This window comes from Siniperca chuatsi, linkage group LG3, assembly GCF_020085105.1.
Source record: "Siniperca chuatsi isolate FFG_IHB_CAS linkage group LG3, ASM2008510v1, whole genome shotgun sequence".
Lineage (NCBI taxonomy): Eukaryota > Metazoa > Chordata > Actinopteri > Centrarchiformes > Sinipercidae > Siniperca > Siniperca chuatsi.
Window position 1 is genome coordinate 17,568,164 of NC_058044.1, and position 20,093 is coordinate 17,588,256.

General features: G+C 38.9%; 3 protein-coding genes across 12 annotated transcripts in view; 1 reads left to right on the plus strand and 2 right to left on the minus strand.

Moving 5' to 3' along the window:
• Positions 1 to 5,065: 5,065 nt before the first annotated feature.
• LOC122872840 (retinal cone rhodopsin-sensitive cGMP 3',5'-cyclic phosphodiesterase subunit gamma-like) lies at positions 5,066 to 6,669 on the minus strand. Its single transcript, XM_044188840.1, has 3 exons — positions 6,523 to 6,669; positions 5,874 to 5,995; positions 5,066 to 5,746 (listed from the first exon to the last, which is right to left on the minus strand). The coding sequence occupies exons 2-3, from the start codon at positions 5,981 to 5,983 to the stop codon at positions 5,629 to 5,631; spliced, it is 228 nt and encodes a 75-aa protein (XP_044044775.1). The 5' UTR covers positions 5,984 to 5,995; positions 6,523 to 6,669; the 3' UTR covers positions 5,066 to 5,628.
• A 2,003-nt stretch (positions 6,670 to 8,672) lies between these two features.
• Positions 8,673 to 11,971, plus strand: LOC122872842 (retinal cone rhodopsin-sensitive cGMP 3',5'-cyclic phosphodiesterase subunit gamma-like). Its single transcript, XM_044188852.1, has 3 exons — positions 8,673 to 8,799; positions 10,453 to 10,572; positions 11,312 to 11,971. Exons 2-3 carry the CDS (start codon positions 10,463 to 10,465, stop codon positions 11,427 to 11,429), a joined length of 228 nt encoding a protein of 75 aa, XP_044044787.1. The 5' UTR covers positions 8,673 to 8,799; positions 10,453 to 10,462; the 3' UTR covers positions 11,430 to 11,971.
• Positions 11,972 to 12,524: 553 nt separating this feature from the next.
• The window catches only part of LOC122872841 (RNA binding protein fox-1 homolog 2-like), a 35,540-nt gene continuing 27,971 nt past the window's right edge, over positions 12,525 to 20,093 (minus strand). For 6 of the 10 annotated variants that reach the window (XM_044188848.1, XM_044188842.1, XM_044188841.1 and 3 more), the window contains 4 exons: positions 19,469 to 19,514; positions 16,897 to 16,985; positions 16,298 to 16,370; positions 12,525 to 15,529 (listed from right to left, as the gene is read on the minus strand). In XM_044188848.1, the coding sequence (XP_044044783.1) occupies positions 15,485 to 15,529; positions 16,298 to 16,370; positions 16,897 to 16,985; positions 19,469 to 19,514 (253 nt within the window). In that variant the 3' untranslated portion in view covers positions 12,525 to 15,484. Of the gene's footprint in view, positions 15,530 to 16,292; positions 16,371 to 16,896; positions 16,986 to 18,959; positions 18,997 to 19,468; positions 19,515 to 20,093 lie in introns of those variants that run through there. The other 4 variants (XM_044188844.1, XM_044188847.1, XR_006377315.1 and 1 more) reach the window with 3 other exon arrangements.

A 20,093-nucleotide genomic window follows, 5' to 3' on the forward strand; every position in this document is an offset into this window, starting at 1 on the left:
AGGATCCCGCAAAGGGTACAGTCCCATCCAACTATCGGCCAATAACCTGTCTCTCCACAACATGGAAGCTCATGTCAGGCATCATCGCGGCTAAGATAAGTGGACACATGGATCAATACATAAGCAAAGCACAGAAGGGCATTGGCAGAGGAACCAGAGGAGCGAAACACCAACTCCTGGTTGACAGAACGGTCACCCAAGACTGCAGAGCCCGACACACCAACCTGTGCACTGCCTGGATTGAGTACAAGAAAGCATATGACTCAATGCCGCACACATGGATCACAAGAGACTTCATTGCGAACTCGATGAGGCTGTGGAAAACCACCCTTGAGGCCAATGGCAAGCCACTAGCACAAGTATCCATCAAATGTGGCATATACCAAGGAGATGCTCTGTCCCCACTGATCCACACCACCAGGATCTACAGCTCTGACATTGGGATGTCATTCGGGCTTGAGAAGTGCAGTCGAATGGTGACAAAGAGAGGGAAGGTAGTCCACACAGAAGGGGTCTCACTCCCAGAAGGAACAATAGCAGACATTGAGGATGGTTACAAGTACCTTGGAATACCACAGGCAAATGGCAACCTCGAAGAGGCAACAAGGAAGACGGCAACGGCCAAATACCTCCAACGAGTAAGGCAAGTCCTAAGAAGTCAGCTCAATGGCAAGAACAAGGCCCAGGCAATAAACAGCTACGCCCTGCCAGTGATCAGATACCCTGCGGGAATAATAAGGTGGCCAAAGGAAGAGATACAGACCACAGACGTTAAGACGCGAAAGCTCCTCACCATGCATGGAGGGTTCCATCCCAAATCCAGCACCCTGAGACTGTACGCTAGCCGTAAGGAAGGCGGCCGTGGACTAGTGAGTGTGAGAGCCACTATCCAGGATGAAACATCCAAGATCCACAAGTACATCCAAGATAAGGCCCCAACAGATGACGTGCTCAGGGAATGTCTCAGGCAATGGGGAACAGAGGAAGACGTGCTGGAGGAAGGACCATCATGGGAGGACAAACCCCTACATGGGATGTACCACCGGAACATAACTGAAGTGGCTGATATCAAGAAGTCCTACCAATGGCTAGAGCGAGCTGGATTGAAGGACAGCACAGAGGCACTCATCATGGCTGCACAGGAGCAGGCCCTGAGCACCAGAGCAATAGAGGCCCAGATCTACCACACCAGACAAGACCCAAGGTGTAGGCTGTGCAAAGAGGCCCCTGAGACAATCCAGCACATAACTGCAGGGTGTAAGATGCTGGCAGGAAAAGCATACATGGAGAGCCATAACCAAGTAGCTGGCATAGTGTACAGGAAAATCTGCACTGAGTATGGACTGGAAACCCCGAGGTCAAAATGGGAAACACCTCCAAAGGTGGTAGAGAATGACCGAGCCAAGATCCTGTGGGACTTCCAGATCCAGACTGACAGCATGGTAATGGCGAACCAGCCTGACATCGTGGTGGTTGACAAACAGCAGAGGAAAGCCGTTATGGTTGATGTGGCGATACCAAGCGATGGCAACATCAGGAAAAAGGAACATGAAAAACTAGAGAAGTACCAAGGGCTCAGAGAAGAGCTGGAGAAGGCCTGGAAGGTGAAGGCAACAGTGGTGCCGTGGTCATCGGAGCACTCGGGGCAGTGACCCCCAAACTGGAGGAGTGGCTACAGCAGATCCCTGGAAGAACACCAGACATCTCAGTCCAGAAGAGTGCAGTACTGGGAACAGCAAAGATATTACGCAGAACCCTCAAGCTCCCAGGCCTCTGGTAGAGGACCCGCGGAGGGTGAAGGACAAGGTTTTTTTATAATGCATATAGGGGAAAACGGCCCGGTCAGCAGTAATATGACACTACACTGCAAAATGTTTCTCAGAACTGTATCTTTACACCTGATGCTTTGCCACTCTCTGATACTGCAATGTATGTTTCAGACAGAACTGCTTTTCAGCCAGGAGTACATCATTTCTCACTTTCTATGTCAGCTTGTTTTTTATGTATAGCCTCTCAGAGACCTTCAGGCTTTCCCTTACCATGATAATAAACAAACGCTCAGAAAGAAGTAGTGCTGCATTGTCCTGAAAGCATCCTGGTTTTTCTTACAGCTTGGATTTTGAGCTGTACTGGTAAAAAGTAAGCTTTTGGATTCAGTTTTTGGCCACCTGCAGAGAGATGTTTCTGAACAGGACGCTTGAGGACAGAAAAATTACCAGTTAATCACAACTTGCTGCAGTATCAGATGAGTATGAAAGGGTTTTTGTCAATCAATTCTTACATATTTACATCTTAAGGAGAAATCTTCAAACCACTTGTAGCCGCATGATTTCAGGAACTATTACAAGAACTTTAAGTGAGTCATCTTAGTAGTAGTAGGCAGTAGGCAGCAGCTTGAGTGGAAGGACAATGATTCTGGGTTATTTGAATCATAAATATGTGATTTCACTAACCCATTACAGCAGTCAGATTAGTCTATGCTTGTGCAGCATATCTCAAAGAAAATAATGCAGCAGATATATTCTGTCCCATACTAATGCCTGATGCATTATACTGAATATACTCGTCTTTGCCTTGGGACACTTGTCAAACTAAAATCCTAGAGCAGTTTCAAATTGGTTATGACAGCCAGAAGTCTCTTTGCAGAATCAGAATAGATGACAGAGTGAAATTAGGACATAAGAGAAGGTACACAGTGTAATTTTGTCAAGATGATTACTGTGCATGTGCTGTCTGTGACTTTGCAAAGTCTAATCCTACAGGCAGAATGTAAAAAATAGACACTAGAGGATCATTTTACTCCTGTAAATAAAGTTAGGAGTTGCTAAGTTTTAAAATAAACAAACCAAACCATAATATATAGCCACCTCTGGCTGCTGTCATAAGATAACATCTCAGTGAGCTGACTCCTCTTTCTCTCAGTAACCAGTAGATGCAGCTGTTGCAGCTCTGTGCAACACTACCATGATACAATCAGAGAACAAACTGCAGCTTAGGAACCCCGACTGGCCAGCACCGACTGATAATCTCATTTTAAGGTGACTTGGCAGGCACACTGACAAACTTAATTATCTTACATGGCAGTCTTTAAGCAGATTACAATTGTCTTTTATATGTTATGGTGTGTTTTTTTAACACATAAGCAGTGGCAATTACTGAAAATAATTATTATTTGTTTTACTTAGGAGAAACAGTTTGTTGTTATGAGTGTTTTTGTTGTTTTTATTTTGCCCATGCCTCTTTAAATTTATCAATAAATCTTTAAAAATGTTTTAGCATACCAGACCGCCCACGAGGAGACGCAATATGACAAGATACATAAAAACATCATATGTATATATATATATATATATATATATATATATATATATATATATATATATATATACATACACAAACACATATATATGCTTTTTCATTCATTCATTCATATTCACACTAATTAATATCCTGATACTGATGGGATCAATTTCGTAGTGGCCAATCAAACTTGGAGACGATACCTTGGTGCACAATCCTTGTGAAGGATGGTGATGTGAAGCTCAGCAGTCTGCTGAAATACCTCATATTTTCCTCCATTTCAAATAGACCCTGTAATCATGTTCCCTCACTTTCCCTCCTCTGTCCTCACCCACTGCCTCTCTTCTGTCTCCCCCCGCAGGTCCCTGCTAATGAAGTGGCCAAAGGTTTTGAACTGATGTTTGTTATATTTGTGCCACATTGCACAAGGCACTGTCCCTTTGCCCGCTCACTGTTTAGAGGCCTGAACAGCTAATTGGTGCAGTGACACAAATGCATATTGATATCTGGAGGCCACACACACACAGAAATTGGCACCAACAAACAATACCAACAAAAATGTTACCAGAGGAGCTGCTAAATATTGCATTGAGTAGATTATATATTATCAGTTTCTATAGAATACAATATCAGTGGTGGAGCGCAACTAAGTACATTTATCCAGCACTCATGTCTGACTGTAAGGTACCTTTTTAGGCTACTTTAGACTTCAACTTCCATAGTATTCAGAAGAAAATATTATACTTTTTATTCCACTACATTTATTTGACAGCTTTTACATTTTACATACAAAACCTATCATGAGCTAATTAAATGTGATGCATTGTTACAGATTAAACTAACTGACAGTAAATAAATTAGTTTTTACTTTACCTTTCCAAATTCAACAATAAAATGCTACATACACAGTAATGCATCAGTAATAATTAATACAATATTATAACACTGGGGCCCACATTACGAGTATTACTCCTCCTGATCAGTACACTGAACTTCACGTGTAAAATCAGTGTATAGGATTTGAATACTTCTTCCACCACTGCACAATATACTGTCCATGGTATAGACAAAATAATGTGACACTAATTGCAAACCTCTTTATACTACATGTAAATCTCTTCCTCTTGTGTTCACCATGTTCTGGTTTTTGAGGCTGTACATAAAATATTACAAAATGTTGAAGTTCAGTTCATTCAGTCTTTTCCAACAAAACCATCTCTTGTTAAGTTATGTCTTACTTCTTTAAAAACGTCTTTAAAATGCCAGATTTCTGAAAACTTGATTTTTACGGGCGTTCAGTCTAATCTGACCTTTATTGCAGCGTTTGTGTTGACATTAAAACAGTTCACCTTCGCTGTTAAACCTTTCTCTTTACTTGTGGAGAAAAAACAATAGACTCTGCACTTTCTGTGAATGAGCAGCTTTGGTTGTCATGGCAACAGTGGCTTCAGTTATCTTCCCTCCTTGAAGCCAGATTTATTTTTACAATTTCAGTGAATAATATGACATTTTTGTGCAAGTGTGGCAACTAAGCGAATGATGGCCACACCAGGGTCAGTAATGGATTAAGTTAGTTATTATGCACATCGTATATATTATGTGCAATGGATGAAGCCAGAAAATAAGAATAGTGAACAACACAAGAGGCCAAACAACATGTATGTAGTTGTTTTTTGTTAGAGACATTGAGTGTGAAATGTTAAAATCACTGTAACATCCGTGTAGCATTTGGTGTTAATTATAGGAAGGACACAAAGACAGATGCTCTATGGAAAATACGAACATTTATTGTGTTTTTGGAATTGTTCCTCTCTACTGACAAAATAGACAGAGTTGATCTTTTTTACTGAAGAGTGAAGTGAATTATAGATGTATTCATAAAAATATTTTTTCATTTAGCTAACACACAAAATAAACATCTGTGCAAGTCGAATCAGCAGCTTTGAGGAAAAGAGGTGGAAAAAGAGGAGAGTAAAACAATAACAGATATCAAACCGTCTTTCATATTTTCAAAATATTTGATTTCTGTTTTCCTCTGTGGAAAGTACAACTCACCTCTCATTACGAGAGGCAAGAATTGGAAAAGAGAGTTTCAGGGGAAAAAGAAGGCAGGGGTGGGGAAAAGTAGAAAAGGATGATCAAGGGGTCAAATAAAGTGCATGAGACGAGAGAGAGTGCTGGATTTTATTTTCCAGGTCAAACCTCTAAATCATCAAAAGCTGCCTCATCCCTAGAGCACACAAGTACAACATTTTCAGCTGTTACGTCAACAGTTGTAATACATGAGGGACAATAGTTGCAACAGGGAAGAAGGCAGAGGAAAGAGGCCTAAACAATTCCGTATTTTGCCAGGTCGCTGAGCTCCATGTCGCCAAAGGCTTCCCATGGGCAAATCACTGTGATGTCTGTGCCAAGACCCTCCATGCCGGGGATGTCGTCTCCAAATCTGAGTGCATAGGACAAAAAAGATCTGATGAGTACAAACTGAGAGATACAAGGACATTGCCTAAAATGGCAAATAAAGAAAAGACTTCTGTATATTTTGTGTGTGTGTGATTTTATATCCATCTCACCCCTTCTGGCCTGGTTTGGGCGCCTTGCTCTTGAAGGTGCGCATGGCCCTCTGCTTGAATTTGGGAGGTGCTTTCTTGTCGGCGGGAGCTGCAACGGCTACGTCTGACATTTTGATTAGTTACTGAAAGACAAATAGAAGAAAGAAATGTAGTGAATACAAATAAACTCTGCTGCCATCAACCAAAAATCTCCCCTTTATGTCATTACAGTAAAATAATTCCTCACTGTGAAATGTGAACACATTACTGTCTAAATTGTATTTCTCATCCTCTTCAGCAAGTTTGTCATCATCCACGCATATCACCAAAGTGTAAATGCATTAAGCATTGACACAAAATGTACAACCAGTGTTCAAAACTCATCTGGGTTCATCCAAATCCGATCAAGTCATGAAGTAAAAAGACCTGAGGACAGTATACAGAAGTAGAGAGCGGGACTTGAGCAGAGCAAACAGGAAAGGCAAGCACAAACAGCTACTCTGTTTATAGTCTTCTCAGTAAGAATGTCTCATTTCAGCTCCATTTCAGCAACGATACTCAAGAAAAAAACATCACTCTGTCTTTCTCTTCTGTAAGTTGTTACATGTTATCAAAGCAATTAAAGTATTAGCTCCTTGCACGAGAACTGAGAAAGTCAGTTTCATCTTACCTTTTGTTGAAGTCCCAAAGAGTTTTTCTGATGCTGTCTGATGAGCCTCGCTTGTTTCTCGCTTGTGGGATTCCTCTCTCTGTGCAACTGTCCCTTTTTAAAGTCCTCCGATCTGCTAATCCTGTCAGATGTTCATTCTGTTTAATCTTTCATGTGCCAACTCTGCTCTGTCCTCTTCTGTACCAGCTCAGCCACAAATAGGTGAGATAAACAAGGACGAGCTATAAATACAAAGTGTATTACAGGTTAGATATGTCTGTCAACATGTGAATTTGAAGGGAATTATAGAGGTGTCATTTGTTGGCAGTAATTAGCATGACAGTAATTAGCATGACTATCAAGTTGAAGCAAAAAAAAATTTGCTGAAAGATATTCATTGTCTGTCACAGCCCAGCACATGTATCAGTATTTACACATACTGTACTGTACCCATCTGCATCATGAAAACTTGTATAATTATGGTAAATTCGACAATTTTATCATAGTGCAAGTAACTGTTCATTTTGGTCTAGTCACAAGAATAATTTATTTACGGTGTATGAAAAATAACTGCAGGTGAAAAAACAATGTCATGGTTAATGTGAGTCACTTGTTTTTACTATATATCCACAAAAACTGTGGATAAAGGCACCAAAGAGGTTAGTGATTATAGACTGCAAAGAAAAAACAAGGGGAGCCGTCAAATGCAGAATTATTATGCTAAATGTGCACAAGTACAGGCACTCAATGGCTTAAAGAACACAAAAAGGCTTGAATCAGCAGCTGCTCTGGAACCTTTTATAAATAATAAATTGATAATAAATTGTCTCAATTTTCTGCATTTGACAGCTCCCTTCCTTTTTTCATTGCTACTACATTTAATAAAAGTCTATATGTCTGATGGTATATGCATATATACCATATAGAGTTTTTAGTTCACAATTTTATATATGCAGTTTATTTCCAGCCACGTCTTTTCATAATCAAACATATATTTTAACATATTTTTTATGGTAAATTTCTATTTTATATTTAAGATTCTTGACATGCACTACTTTTATTTTCTTTTACTATGTTTATTGTGACCATTTTGCAATAAAATACAAAGCAAATTCCTTTTGACAATAAACCTGATTCTGATTCTTCTGATAAGAGACTTGAAAAGAGCAAGTTCCCAATAATACATGAAGCCTCACAGCAGTTCAAGTCACAATGACACATGATCTCATGCCTCTGTGTTCAAACATAATGGAGGTTTGAGGACTGACAGAATGAGAGTAACTCAGCAGAAAACAGGAATTTATAAAATACTAAAGATTGGGTTAAACTTTCACCTTATTTGTAAACAAACGTGTCGTGACGTGGCATCCTGCACAAGGATCTGGAGCATGTCATGTAAGAGCAGCGACGCCATGAGCTCAATGCAGGTGATCAGTGACAAATAAGGAACACTTAACCATTCAGCTCTTAATCCCTCACCTCATGGCATGGTTAAAGAGGGACAATACTGAGACAGTAACTGCCAACTTAACTGAACAACTATTAATGTGGTATGAAAAGAAGTGTCTGAGGGGGGGTAAAACATTAAAGATATGCCCCATGATTTTGTTACAGCACTTAATTGTGCACCCAAATCTTCAATATTTATGTTATTTGACAGTAAAATCTTAAAGTCTACTTTATAGCTTTTTCCAGCAGTTTCTCATTTCACATTCTTTTTATTAGCTGATTAAGACTGTGAGATGTGTGGTGAAAGCTCTGGAAAAACTAGTAAGCGGACCTTGAGTTGAGATTTTTCTGTCAAGTTATTGTTTTCAAGTTCAAGAATGAACTTTAACAATCCACTGTTTATGTTTTAAAACTCAACTGTGAAATGAATTTGTTGTTGTTGTATAATAATAATATTATTATTTTACAGTTTATTAAAAATATATATCATATATATATAAAAAAATGTACCCATTCAGAAAAGAATATATCCAGAATTAGGTCCCAAAACAACATCAACAATTATTCAATGGGATTATTATTAAATCCAATTATGTTTTTCTCAGATATGCTTCATTATGTAAGGTTGCAAACATCTTCACGTGGCAAGACACAGGGTGGGACTGAGCCCCCTCCTTAATCTTATAGAGCAGAGAGGCCAATTAGAGGGCCAGAAAGTTATGGATGGGCATGTTAGTGCGATTAGTGGGGGGGGGGAGTATATAAGAAGACAGCAGGACGAAGACCAAAAACACACAAACTGACCAGAAACACATCGGACAGAAGCCAACTGTGTGACGGCAAAAACAGGTAAGATCAAACTCTGACCTTCTCTCAGCTGCTAGCTTTGGTTAACTTTCACTTCTGCTGTAAGGATTAAGCTTAGAGCGTACATGAGAGTGCAGACACGTGCTGAGAAAGCTTGACTTCAGATAGATACTGTGAGGTGATCTTTTAATTGTAGAAACATAAATTCTTTTGACACATATTTAAAACATGTTGAGATGAAAATGCCAGTAAGAAAAGAAAACAAGGAAGTAAAAGAGACAATGTAAAAGATGATGTATAAAAACAAGGTTGCAAAGTGCACAAACCACAAAACAGAAAGTTAGATGGTGGAGAAAAAGCCAAAGAAAAAAAGTCAGGGCACTTCTGAGGCGTTTTCCAAAATCGATCAGCAGCAACAGCACAAGTACAGGTACTTTTGTCTATGGGGATTGATTATGTATGTGTAAAAGATTGAGGATATTTTCTAAAATTCTTACTTTCAGTTTAGTTCGATTCAGTCTGCGATTAGTTCTGCATGGGAAATTTGCTTGCAGCATAGTAAAAAGACATGTCAGAAATTAGAAAACAGAATAAAAGGCGTTAATTGGAAAAAGTAACTGCAATAGTAGTAATGACATAAGAGATAACAAAAAGTAAATACTAATTAAAACAGACAAAACCAATAAATAAGAACAAGTTAAAAAAAAAGAAACCAGTACGACAGTAAAACAGGGACTGTCTTGCTGTCAAGCTAAGAATTTGGTGCATCTCTACCTATTACTAAAACTTTGAATTCTGATGTGTGTATTATGTGAAATCATCATGAAAAAAATTATATATGATCTTGAAATGTTGGATCGCTGTTGGTTTATGTGATATATTTGGCGAAAAAGATTTAGATCTCAAGAGACCATCATAGTTTAATGAAGGAAAAAACTATTAAAAAGAGAAGTCTGTCGTTACTTTCATCACTATGTGTTGGAGAGATGGTATTAGTTGTGTTGTCCTTCACAAGAAGAACATTACAAAGACATATTATACATACTGTATATCTGCACACAATAAATGCTTACATTGTTATCTGTGGCTAATCAAACACAGGCACATACTGTAACTAAATGAGAAAGTATTAACAAAAAATCTACCAGGGTGTGAAACTTAAGAATTAACTGGTTAACTGAGGCTTTATGACAAAATTACACAATTGGTTTGCATGTTCAAAGATGCCATCAGTGAGCTCACATACATTTCTGGTAAAGTACAGAGCACTGATGAGCTTTCCTCTAATATAAGACCTATAACTGAGGTCAGAGAAAAGCCAGATTAAAACAACAATTAGTTGCTGAGGGCAAAATCTCCTTACACTCACGGTTTATTATTTACAACATACAGTATGTGTTGACTTCACACCATCTATGGAATTAAGTGAACTTAGTGATATCCTGGTCTCAAGATGTACAGTCTGTAACTTGGCCAAGAGTAATCTTTAAAGCCAAGGTGTAAAAATAGACAAAGCTGTTTGTGCAACAGGATCTTAAAGAGCTGTATGACAGCTTTAGTCTATAATTTGACCCAACATGGGGGTGTTATATCATTCAAGTAGGGGGCAGTGGGGCTTAGAGGAGGAGGAGGGGGAGGAGGAAAGGTCTTACACATCAAGAATCACTAACTGACTGTTAACTGTATTGCTCTCAGTGCATAAAAGATGGCAGACGCAGCCATTGCAGCTCCTGCTGACAAGAAGGCACCTCCCAAGTTCAAGCAGAGGGCCATGCGCACCTTCAAGAGCAAGGCGCCCAAACCAGGCCAGAAGGGGTAAGATGGACATTAAAGTCACCGATGGTGGAAAGTAACTAAGTACATTTGCTCAAGTACTGTAGTAAAGTACCTCAACATTGTACTTAAGGTATTAAGTACAATGTTGAGGTACTTTACTGGGGTATTTCCATTTGCTGCTACTTTACACTTCTGCTCTACTACATTTCAGACAGCTAGTATCTTTTTGTTTTGTTTGTTAAAGCTTAAACCAGTAGTTCGCAATGTTTTTGGCTTGTGATTCATTTGAATATCTGTTCTAGGCCCAAAGAGGTCAAATTATCCATTATTTAATAAAAAAGCAGAGATCAAAGAAAAGTAAAAAAGAAAATTTCCACTCTTGTCAAACACTGGACTAAACTACAGAACAGTATATAAAGTATCTAAAACTAGCTGCATCTCGACCATCTGTGACAGTAAAATGTTGCCTACACATTGAGCATCAGTATTAACATTAGAATATTGTTAGATAATAATGTTATCAGTCACAGGGGCCATTTTTCTGTAGAACAAGTACTTTTACTTTTCATACTTTAAGTACATTTTGCTAATAATACTTTGGTACTTTTACTAGATCAGGATTATGAATGTAGGACTTTAACTGGTAATTAAGTATTTTCACATTTTTTATTGGTACTTTAAGTTACGTAAAAGATCTGAGTTCTTCTTCAGCCACTGAAGTCTCATATCAAATAAAAGAAATCAAGTTGCCAGGAAAGACGTTTTTGTTTCTTTTCAGTTTTGGAGACGACATCCCCGGCATGGAGGGTCTTGGCACAGACATCACAGTGATTTGCCCATGGGAAGCCTTTGGCGACATGGAGCTCAGTGACCTGGCAAAATACGGAATCGTCTAGAAACCCTAGAGGGTCTCCACCATGCAATGATTATCCTTCACCCAGTCCTCCTCTCTTGCCCTATTCTCCTTCACCTTCTAAAATACCTGACCTGATGCCTGTTGTGTTAGGCCCACATTGGTTTTGGGAAACATTGCACGAAAATTGATACCCAAAGCTGATCCAAACCGTGGCAACGTTGGCAAATATTATAAAAAAAGTTACATATTTTAATTATTGATTTATATATGCTTCAGTGAGGTGTCCCTGCTTGAAGCAATAACTCCAAACTTCCTCACCCATACTTTGCACTTGGCTTGTGCATTTCTGAGAGACAATGGACTAAATCTGTTGTAAGAGGGTTGATCGCTGTTTCTACAGCATATCACCACTAAACCTTCACTCCTCTCTCCTGCCTTTTCCACTCCATGACCCTTCCCCTCTTTGGAGCTATTCCCTTTTAACGTACAGCTGCTTATGGTACATATATATATTTTTTATTTTCATGAACTATAATTGTACATTTGTGCACACTAATCAATAAATATGAGAATCACAGCTGAGTAGAAGAGTCAGGAAATATTTTCCCCAAAGAAATGTTGTCTTCTTTAAACACACAGTAGCCTATAACCTTTAATAAATACCAGCATACATAATATCTGCATCATTAAAGCTTATGTAATATTACTAGCCACGCTAGCAAATGTTAGTATGCTAACATGCTGTAGATGGTAAACATGGTAAACATTAATGCTGCTAAAACATTGTAAACACACTTTCATTAGCATGTAGCTCAAAGCGGTGACCAGAAACACGATCCAAATGAATGCTAATGTTGCTCTGGATCTGCTGGATGTGTAACTGTTTGCTCCATGTAAACTTAAAAGAAGATAACATGTAAGTGTGTACAGCTTTTTCCCCAGTGCCCTCATGTAGCCAAAGAAATCTGTAGCAGGTTTAAAGCAGTTATGTTACTGAAAAAAAAAAATAATAATCAGCATTCATATACTGCCATAGCCTACTGTGTGTAGAATAATGTGAGAAACTACAAAATAACACTCCTCCATATTTTACTGAATAAATAGAATACCAAAAGAAAACAACCTGAAAGCTTGATCACAACAAAACATTTTTATATAAAACATTTTATATGGACATTCAATAACAAAAAAAAAACATAATGGCAGTCAAGGGGGATATAGACATGACAGAGGGAGAGGACAGGTCAGTGAGAAACCATAGCAACTATGAAGAATGGCCACATAGTTTACTATAATACAGTGGCAAGAAAACCATGACAGGAAAATGAAGCTGCCACGTGTTCTTTTGTGCAGCAGCCATTTTGTTTGTCAGCAGGCCTTTTTGCCAAACAGCACTGTGCTCTTTGTTGTGTTAGCTAGCCTCAAACAGCTAGCTGCCTGTCATTCTCCATAGAGTTTAGTGGTAAAGAAGAATGCAACTGGGCTCGGCTGCTCAGGACTCAGATATGAAAGACACAAGATTCATGCAAAACAATTTCTTTTTTTCTTTTTTTTACTTGACAAGTATCGCTCATGCTGGTTTGTCCATGCCTTTAGTGGCTTTGTAAGTCCATCTTTGTGTATTTTGTGTAGCACTTCTCAAGTTGGGAACCAGAACGTGCTGGGGACTGTTAGTTAGCATCTTTGGCTAGGTTTCTTTTTTTCCCCCCATTTTGTCCAGAGCACATTCTATAGTAACTTGGAGATATTTAAAAAGAAATGTTAAATGTCATGAGAAAATCCAACAGCAGCGCATTTAATAGAAAAAAACCCCCATCTTATTGACCTGCATGTTTTTCTAAGAGTGAGAAATTGAAAATAACGGTAAAAAAAAAAAAATACATAAATGGCCCATTGAACACACAACCTAGATCATATCCCACAACGACATTTTGTTTTACACCATGTTGGAATATTAACCTATTTATGTATGAGAGATAACACTTTCAGACATTTTACTGGATATCTTCAAACAAACCTGGAGCGACCACAATGGCCAAGCTGACAGATTTACCCACTGAAATGTAAGGAGTCCACTTAAAAAAAAAAAAAATTCAAATAAACAGAAAACCTCAAAAATAAAAGAACACAGTTGGTTTTAACCAGTCACCTGCAAAATATGGACACAGAAAGAAAAACAAAATCCAGCCGTTCCTGTATATTTTGAATTATAATCAAACGCCATGCTAGTGAATCCTATAATCAACCCAAAACAAATAAAACTGTAGCCTGGGTTTGACTGAATATTTACTTAAGAGGACAAAAGTTTGGTAGTGTTCCATGCATACCTTTAGTTTGTCACTATTCAGGTATGCTCTTGGCTCTAAGATCTTTACTCCAAAGCAAACAACAACAACAAAAAAACTTGAAATTTAACTTGCACCTTACTGGAGAAGGAACAACAACTTACAGATATTTAAAAAAAAAAGATTAACAGAAGATGAAAAAGAAGTAAATAAAGACAGCAATAGGATTATGATCATAACAATAACAAAGATAATATATTTATACATACAGCAGAAAAATGTGCTTTCTACAAATCTTTGGAACAAAAACAAAAGTCCCCCTCCCAAAAAAGAAAAAGCGCCACATTTTGGAAATATAGAATACAACGGTATAGAAATATGCACAATAGTAAGGTGTTTCGCATTTAAATATTTTCTATTAACTCACAGACTCTCTCTCTCTTGCACAGTAATTGCTACTGGCAGCATCTCAAACACAATCACCAACTAAAGTATGTTTCAGGAAGACTCATTCAATGTTGGACTTTGCTCTATAAAAAGATGGAGCATGAGGGGAAAATCCAAATAATAAATCTCTACATTAAAGGATCAACAAGTACTTGAACCCCAGGGTTGTGGGTGGATGATTTAGTTTGGAACTAAAGCTAAAATCAATTCAGGTGTAGTGTTGAACTTTTTGTAGTGTTTAGAGGTGGCTGCACACAGAGTGTAATGAAATCCTATGCGAGAGAAAGATGATGTGACTACAGTTGTGTCATATAGTCAAAAAGTGGAATATTTGTTATACAGATGCTCATTTTCTGATTTTTAACCCCAAGGTTCACTGTTGGATCTACATGTCCCATGACAGCAGTAGCTGCTGAGTCAAACAAAATAATGGTTTAGTAAGAATAAGAATGAGAATAATTACAATAATAACAATAATAATAATAATAATAATAATTTGGTAACTTTTTTCTCTAAACTAATTTCTTTGCATATCATAACAATTTTAAGTTTAAAGGTTCACCATTTCCACATACTAAGAAAACTTGAGGTAAGGAACAGCTCTAATAACCCTCCCTCCTTCCGCTTTCGGATGTGATTTCTGTAGCATTATAAACCATCACATCATCTTTCCAAGCCACCATGTTCAGTCTCCCTCTACCAGAACACAGCAAGAATGGAAACCCTCTCTCGTTGCTATCTGCCCACGTTAAGGAGGAATTATAAAAATCCATCAGTGGGTGTTTTTTATTTTTTTTATTTTATCATTTTAGTGACTCGTCATTCTGGTTCAAAATGTTTTTAGGTGCTTATTCGATGCACCTTCCTGCTTCCTACCGCTCTGACGCTTTGTGGACACTTTGATTGCTCGTTTCCCTCTCTTTTTCCTTAATGTTGAGTGTGTGCAGGCCACACAGCACTCAGCTCTTTCTCATACACGTTTGACAGCTATTTAAATGTCATTTATCCACATACAGCCTTTGGAAGAACGTCTGGGCTCCATCCCGAGTCTTGTGCTGCTGAGTGCCGGGGGAATAAGAAGGGGGGACTATAATACAGCCGTGCAATAGGGAAGGTGGCCATTTTAAGTCTTTTTTTTTCTTTTGTTAATGTGAAGGCCATCCGTCAGTCTTTAATACAGCATTCCTCTATTTCTGTAGTAGCGTATATAAGAAAACGTGGGACTGCTCTGGGGTGGGATCTGAAATATCTTTGTTGTGACTCCACACTTTAAAACTGGGTGCAGTCCACCTCCACGACAACAGAGGGAGCTCTTTCAGAATAATTCAACGGAAGAGAGGAGCTCCTGGGAAATGTAGTGTCTTTAGTAAGGGGCAAATCTACTGTAGCCTCCCCTGTACAGTGTGGCCTGTGAAACAACAAAAGACGAACATTTAGTAAACTAAATCTTTTTAAAATGACTTTCATTAACTGATCAGTCTGGTGATATTCTATATTTTCCTTATTGTCAATAAATTCCATAAAATGACTAAAACCAACAATGAATTGATCCTAGCAACAAGAAATGTCTCCCACTATTTGTGCAATGTCTACTGTTCTTTCTGTGCTGGTATACTACCTGGCCCAGATTTGCTGTGTAGTACTTTATCTAAAAACACATTCATTTAGTCTTACAACTAGAATTTGACACAGGGACCCTCTTCAAAACCCACCTTAAAGCCCCTATCATGTCTGCAGATACTGTGTTTTAATGCAACAGATTCCCAAAACAAAATTGAATTAAGTTGACGCAAATCAGTTGGCAAACAGAGCCTTCACGCTCCCTGGAGTTCTGGGGAAATTGCCTGCTTTGCCCAGTTTGTAGTCCAGTCTTAGTGGTGTAAACACTGAATACATAATAATCAGCAGCTAAAGAAATTTTCCAATAAATGTACTATTTATTCCTCTTTGAGTAATGTTTGCACCAAACTACACTGCCCAGCTTCTTAGCCTTTAAAAAAAATTAAACTGTACATTTGTGCCACAGACAGGAAAGAGTAGTTGTAAAGTATTGAGAGATGGACTAACACATTGTTGGTTTTGCTCTTTTCATGGGAATTAATGATAATCTGAAAAACATAGAATATCACATGACTTATCCTGAATGCTTGGCAATATATGGGCTTTAGGGACTTACCATGGCTCCAACGCCGTAGGCAGCTGGGGCGAGCGCAGCATGGTAGGGGTCTGTCGTGTAAACTCGTCCATAGCTATCAGAAAACAGCAAACACATCAAACATGAGGTATTGCACAGTATTTTAAAAAGGAAAAGAATAAGGAAATTTGGCCCATAGCATGAGGTGACTTATATACTACAATTGCAGGAGGAAAGGGGGTTGGTGTTTTTCAAAATTCACTTCTTAGTCTATGATTTGTGTTGGAATGAAACCCCAAACTACTTCAAGTCTTTCCTCTCACCTCATGATCTGGAGAAAATAAAACTAAAAAAAAAAAAAAAAAAAAGTTTTTCGTCTTGTAGACTAATGGAAATTGTACTTGAATGCCCTGGTGTATGTCCTCTATCTGTATTGCTTGTTCTTACACAGCTGCTTTTTAACATTGCCTTGATAATTGTACAGCACTTGTGTTGATTTTAAATGTGCTTTTTAAATGAAATGAAAAGTGACTTCACTACTTAGTGACAGAGGACAGTGCTGCAAGCAAGCAGCCAACATCTTGAGACGCGTCACCTAGTTGTGCAGGTGTTGGCCTGTCGGAGGAGGATAGCCCACTCACCTGTCACTGTAAGCTGCTGCAGCCGCTGCTGCTGCTGCAGGAGTCGCTACCGCAGTTGGCTGGGCGTAACGATACGCTGCATAGCCACCCTGTGGTGAGGCGATGAAGGGGGTATGGAGGACAGCAAGAGGGTAGGGGGTAGCATGTGTAATAGAGGAGAGAGATACGATGCGGGAGAGATGGGACGAAACAGAAACCAGAGTAAATTCTTGTTAAAAGTTTGCTGTATTTAATCTACAAACTAACAGTCTAGCAGTGAATCTAAAGGGTTACATTGTGAGAAAAACTGCTGAGAAGAGAGCGTAAGATTAACAAGCAGACAGTCAGCAAAACTGGCTAATCTGGTGCAGTACAGCATTCAAAAGGATGTAGCTCAGGCTCTGTGTGGGTCTCTCCCTCCATGACTAACGTGGAAAAAATATCTTTAATTGTACATTATGTGTTTTAGTGTTTGCAGCGTTCATCATCTTTCCCACTGTCAGCTTGACATGGAGGGAGAGAGGGTTCATTCCTATTACTGTGCCCCACCCCGGTTCCCCCACCAAAAACACAGAGTTAAAGAAAGGGGAAGGGGTGGCAAGATGATTGTGTCATTATTTATGTTTGGATGGACAGCTGATGAACAGACACAAAAAAACTACAGGTGTAAGAAGACAGTCAGCCAGTTGGATTAAAAAGGGCACACACACACACACACACACACACACCACGCTCACGTGGCCAGCGACCAATCACTGACAGACACAGCATGCTTTCCCAAACTCAGAACGTACAGTGTATTAGGCCAAACATCCCTATAAAAAAACAAACACACACCGCTGCATTCTACCCTAAAGGATCAGTCACAACCAAGTCCCCGCATTCAGGACCACACAGGTGCTGCTATGGGAAGAAGGCTGGACTGGGGAGGTGGGGGAGAGGAAGGAGGAAGAGGAAGGAGGTGAGTGAGAGGTGAAGGAGGTGACATGTAGAGGGATAAAGAGAGAGAGGACGTGATGTAGAAAATGGCTAAGGAAGAGGAAGAGTCACAGAGCAAGGAAAGAGTAGAAGATGAAGAAAGCGCCAGTGCCAGATGACACTTTGAGGTGATTTACAAACAGAAAAGGTTTTAATTATTGACTGAGGAAGGAAAGAAGACAGACTGAACAGAGCGAGGAGAAGTAAAATAAAGAATGACAAAAAATGGGGGGTTTATAGACAGAGAAGAAAAAGAGGGGAGGAAATAGAGGGGGACTGGGGGGGAGTCAGCCTTGTAAGTATGTCTGCATGCCGACAATGATTCAGTTAGCATGCCACAGGTGAAACAGATAGGGAGATTCCTGGAAGGGGTCTGAATTAACTGCTGATAGAAACTGTCCTACATCCATCTGACAACAGGATAGGTCTCAGGTGACACATTGTAATTTTCACCGATGTGCATGATGTGTAAAGTTTGTGTACAATGAAAAGTTTTAGGGTGAATTAATGAAAAGAGCAAAACAAAAATACATGTCCTGGCTTGAAAATGCTTTTTTTCCTTCTTTGTAATAATTGTAATAAAATATTAATTTGTTTTAATGCATCAAGAACATAATGAAATTTATCAAATTCATAGATGAATTTTGCTGTGACGTGTTAACATCTGGTCACCAAGGGACGTGCTGCTAAAATAAGACAAAATGCCTTTGTTTTCACAGTGAGGAAAAGAATAAGTTAGCTGGATGTATTGTATTGAAATAGAGTTGAAAACTTTACCACAAATGCAGATTTTTAGTTAAAGAAAGTAAGTCATTATTCCAAGTATTGACCTATTACACCTAATCTACCCTAAAATGTACATCCATCTCTCTTGTAGATATTTTGTGAATGGACGTTTTATGTAATATATTCTTCATGAATTCAAATTTCATCTTAATTCTTTTCTCCCCCTTCCGCAACTCCACCCATGTCAGAATCCAGTGAGTTAGTAGAAAAAGACAGAGAAGGCATTTCAATCTCAGATGGTCAATAACGTCTAGCAGCACGCAGTCATTGGAGACGAGGAGGATGCACACTGGCTCTCACACAGAGTGTGTAAACCCTACCTGGGGCAATCTGCCACTAATGTCCTGAAACACTAGTCTACAGAGAGAACAGAAACAGCTATTGTCAACCTGGTCACACACACGCACAGGCACACACACAGGCACACACTCATAATCACATTGGTACAAACTAACTCACAAATGCACAGAGACAAACCCTAGAGTAGTCTACTCATGAATGAACACTTTGATGAAAGTGTGTGCGTGTTGGGCTGCTGAGTGCTATTTTTTGTTTTGTAATTTTGTATGCATTATTGAAGGAACATTTCATAATTACATTATGTGCATTTGGAAAAGTGATGAGTTTAATTTATTTGTAATAAAACATTTTTTTAAAAAGGTTCATTATTTATGATTAAGTCAGGAGAAGATAAAATGTCTAGATGTGATGAATCAAAACACCCAAAAGTACACGTCTCTATGGGTTTGGTCTGTGCCATTTCACACAGGCAAGAGAGGGGAAACGTAGCTGAGTAGTGAGGCAGTAGAGGAGAGAGAGGTATACTTACATAGAGATCAGCTGCACCGTAAAAGCCATCCTGATAGGCCATCACACTGAGAGAGAGAGAGAGACGAGAAAGGAAGGAAAAGGAGAGAGGACAGAGGAGCGGTGGTGGAAAGTCGAAACAAACAAAACAAAAATGGTGTGATGCGCCACCATGTGGGCATTGCAGAAAAACAAGAGTGACGATTGAGGGAGAGAGGGGGTGAGAAAACGGTGCCAAACAGATTGTGAAAGAGAGAAAAGAAAGAAGGGTGAGATTATTACACACCGTGCAACATGCAAGACAAAATACCACCTCTTTGTATACAAATGCACTGACTTTAGAGTGATACTACTGTTACTTCAGCCAGTGAGAAAAACTTCTATTAAAAGAAAATACTACTCAATTTGATTCGAATGCACTAAAGTATCACCATCATCACTTTTGAGGAACAAGGAAATGGTATTTCAACTCAACAAACTATCAATGTCAATCTCTCAATAAAAATATATCCAAACACACAGCATGCACAATTATGAAGTACTATTTTTAAGTGAAGACATGCATTTAAGAAGACAGTCATATGCATAATATTATGTCTAGCTTTCACTATCAATAGCAGTTTACTGGTTATCAAGTTTTTATTTAT

Excerpts from the sequence above, each read along its gene's own strand:
- LOC122872840 (XM_044188840.1), bottom strand. The coding sequence starts at position 5,983 with ATGTCAGACGTAGCCGTTGCAGCTCCCGCCGACAAGAAAGCACCTCCC. Across the intron at positions 5,747-5,873 it reads CCCAAACCAGGCCAGAAGGG|ATTTGGAGACGACATCCCCG; the intron begins GTGAGATGGATA and ends CTATGCACTCAG.
- LOC122872842 (XM_044188852.1), top strand. The coding sequence starts at position 10,463 with ATGGCAGACGCAGCCATTGCAGCTCCTGCTGACAAGAAGGCACCTCCC. Across the intron at positions 10,573-11,311 it reads CCCAAACCAGGCCAGAAGGG|TTTTGGAGACGACATCCCCG; the intron begins GTAAGATGGACA and ends GTTTCTTTTCAG.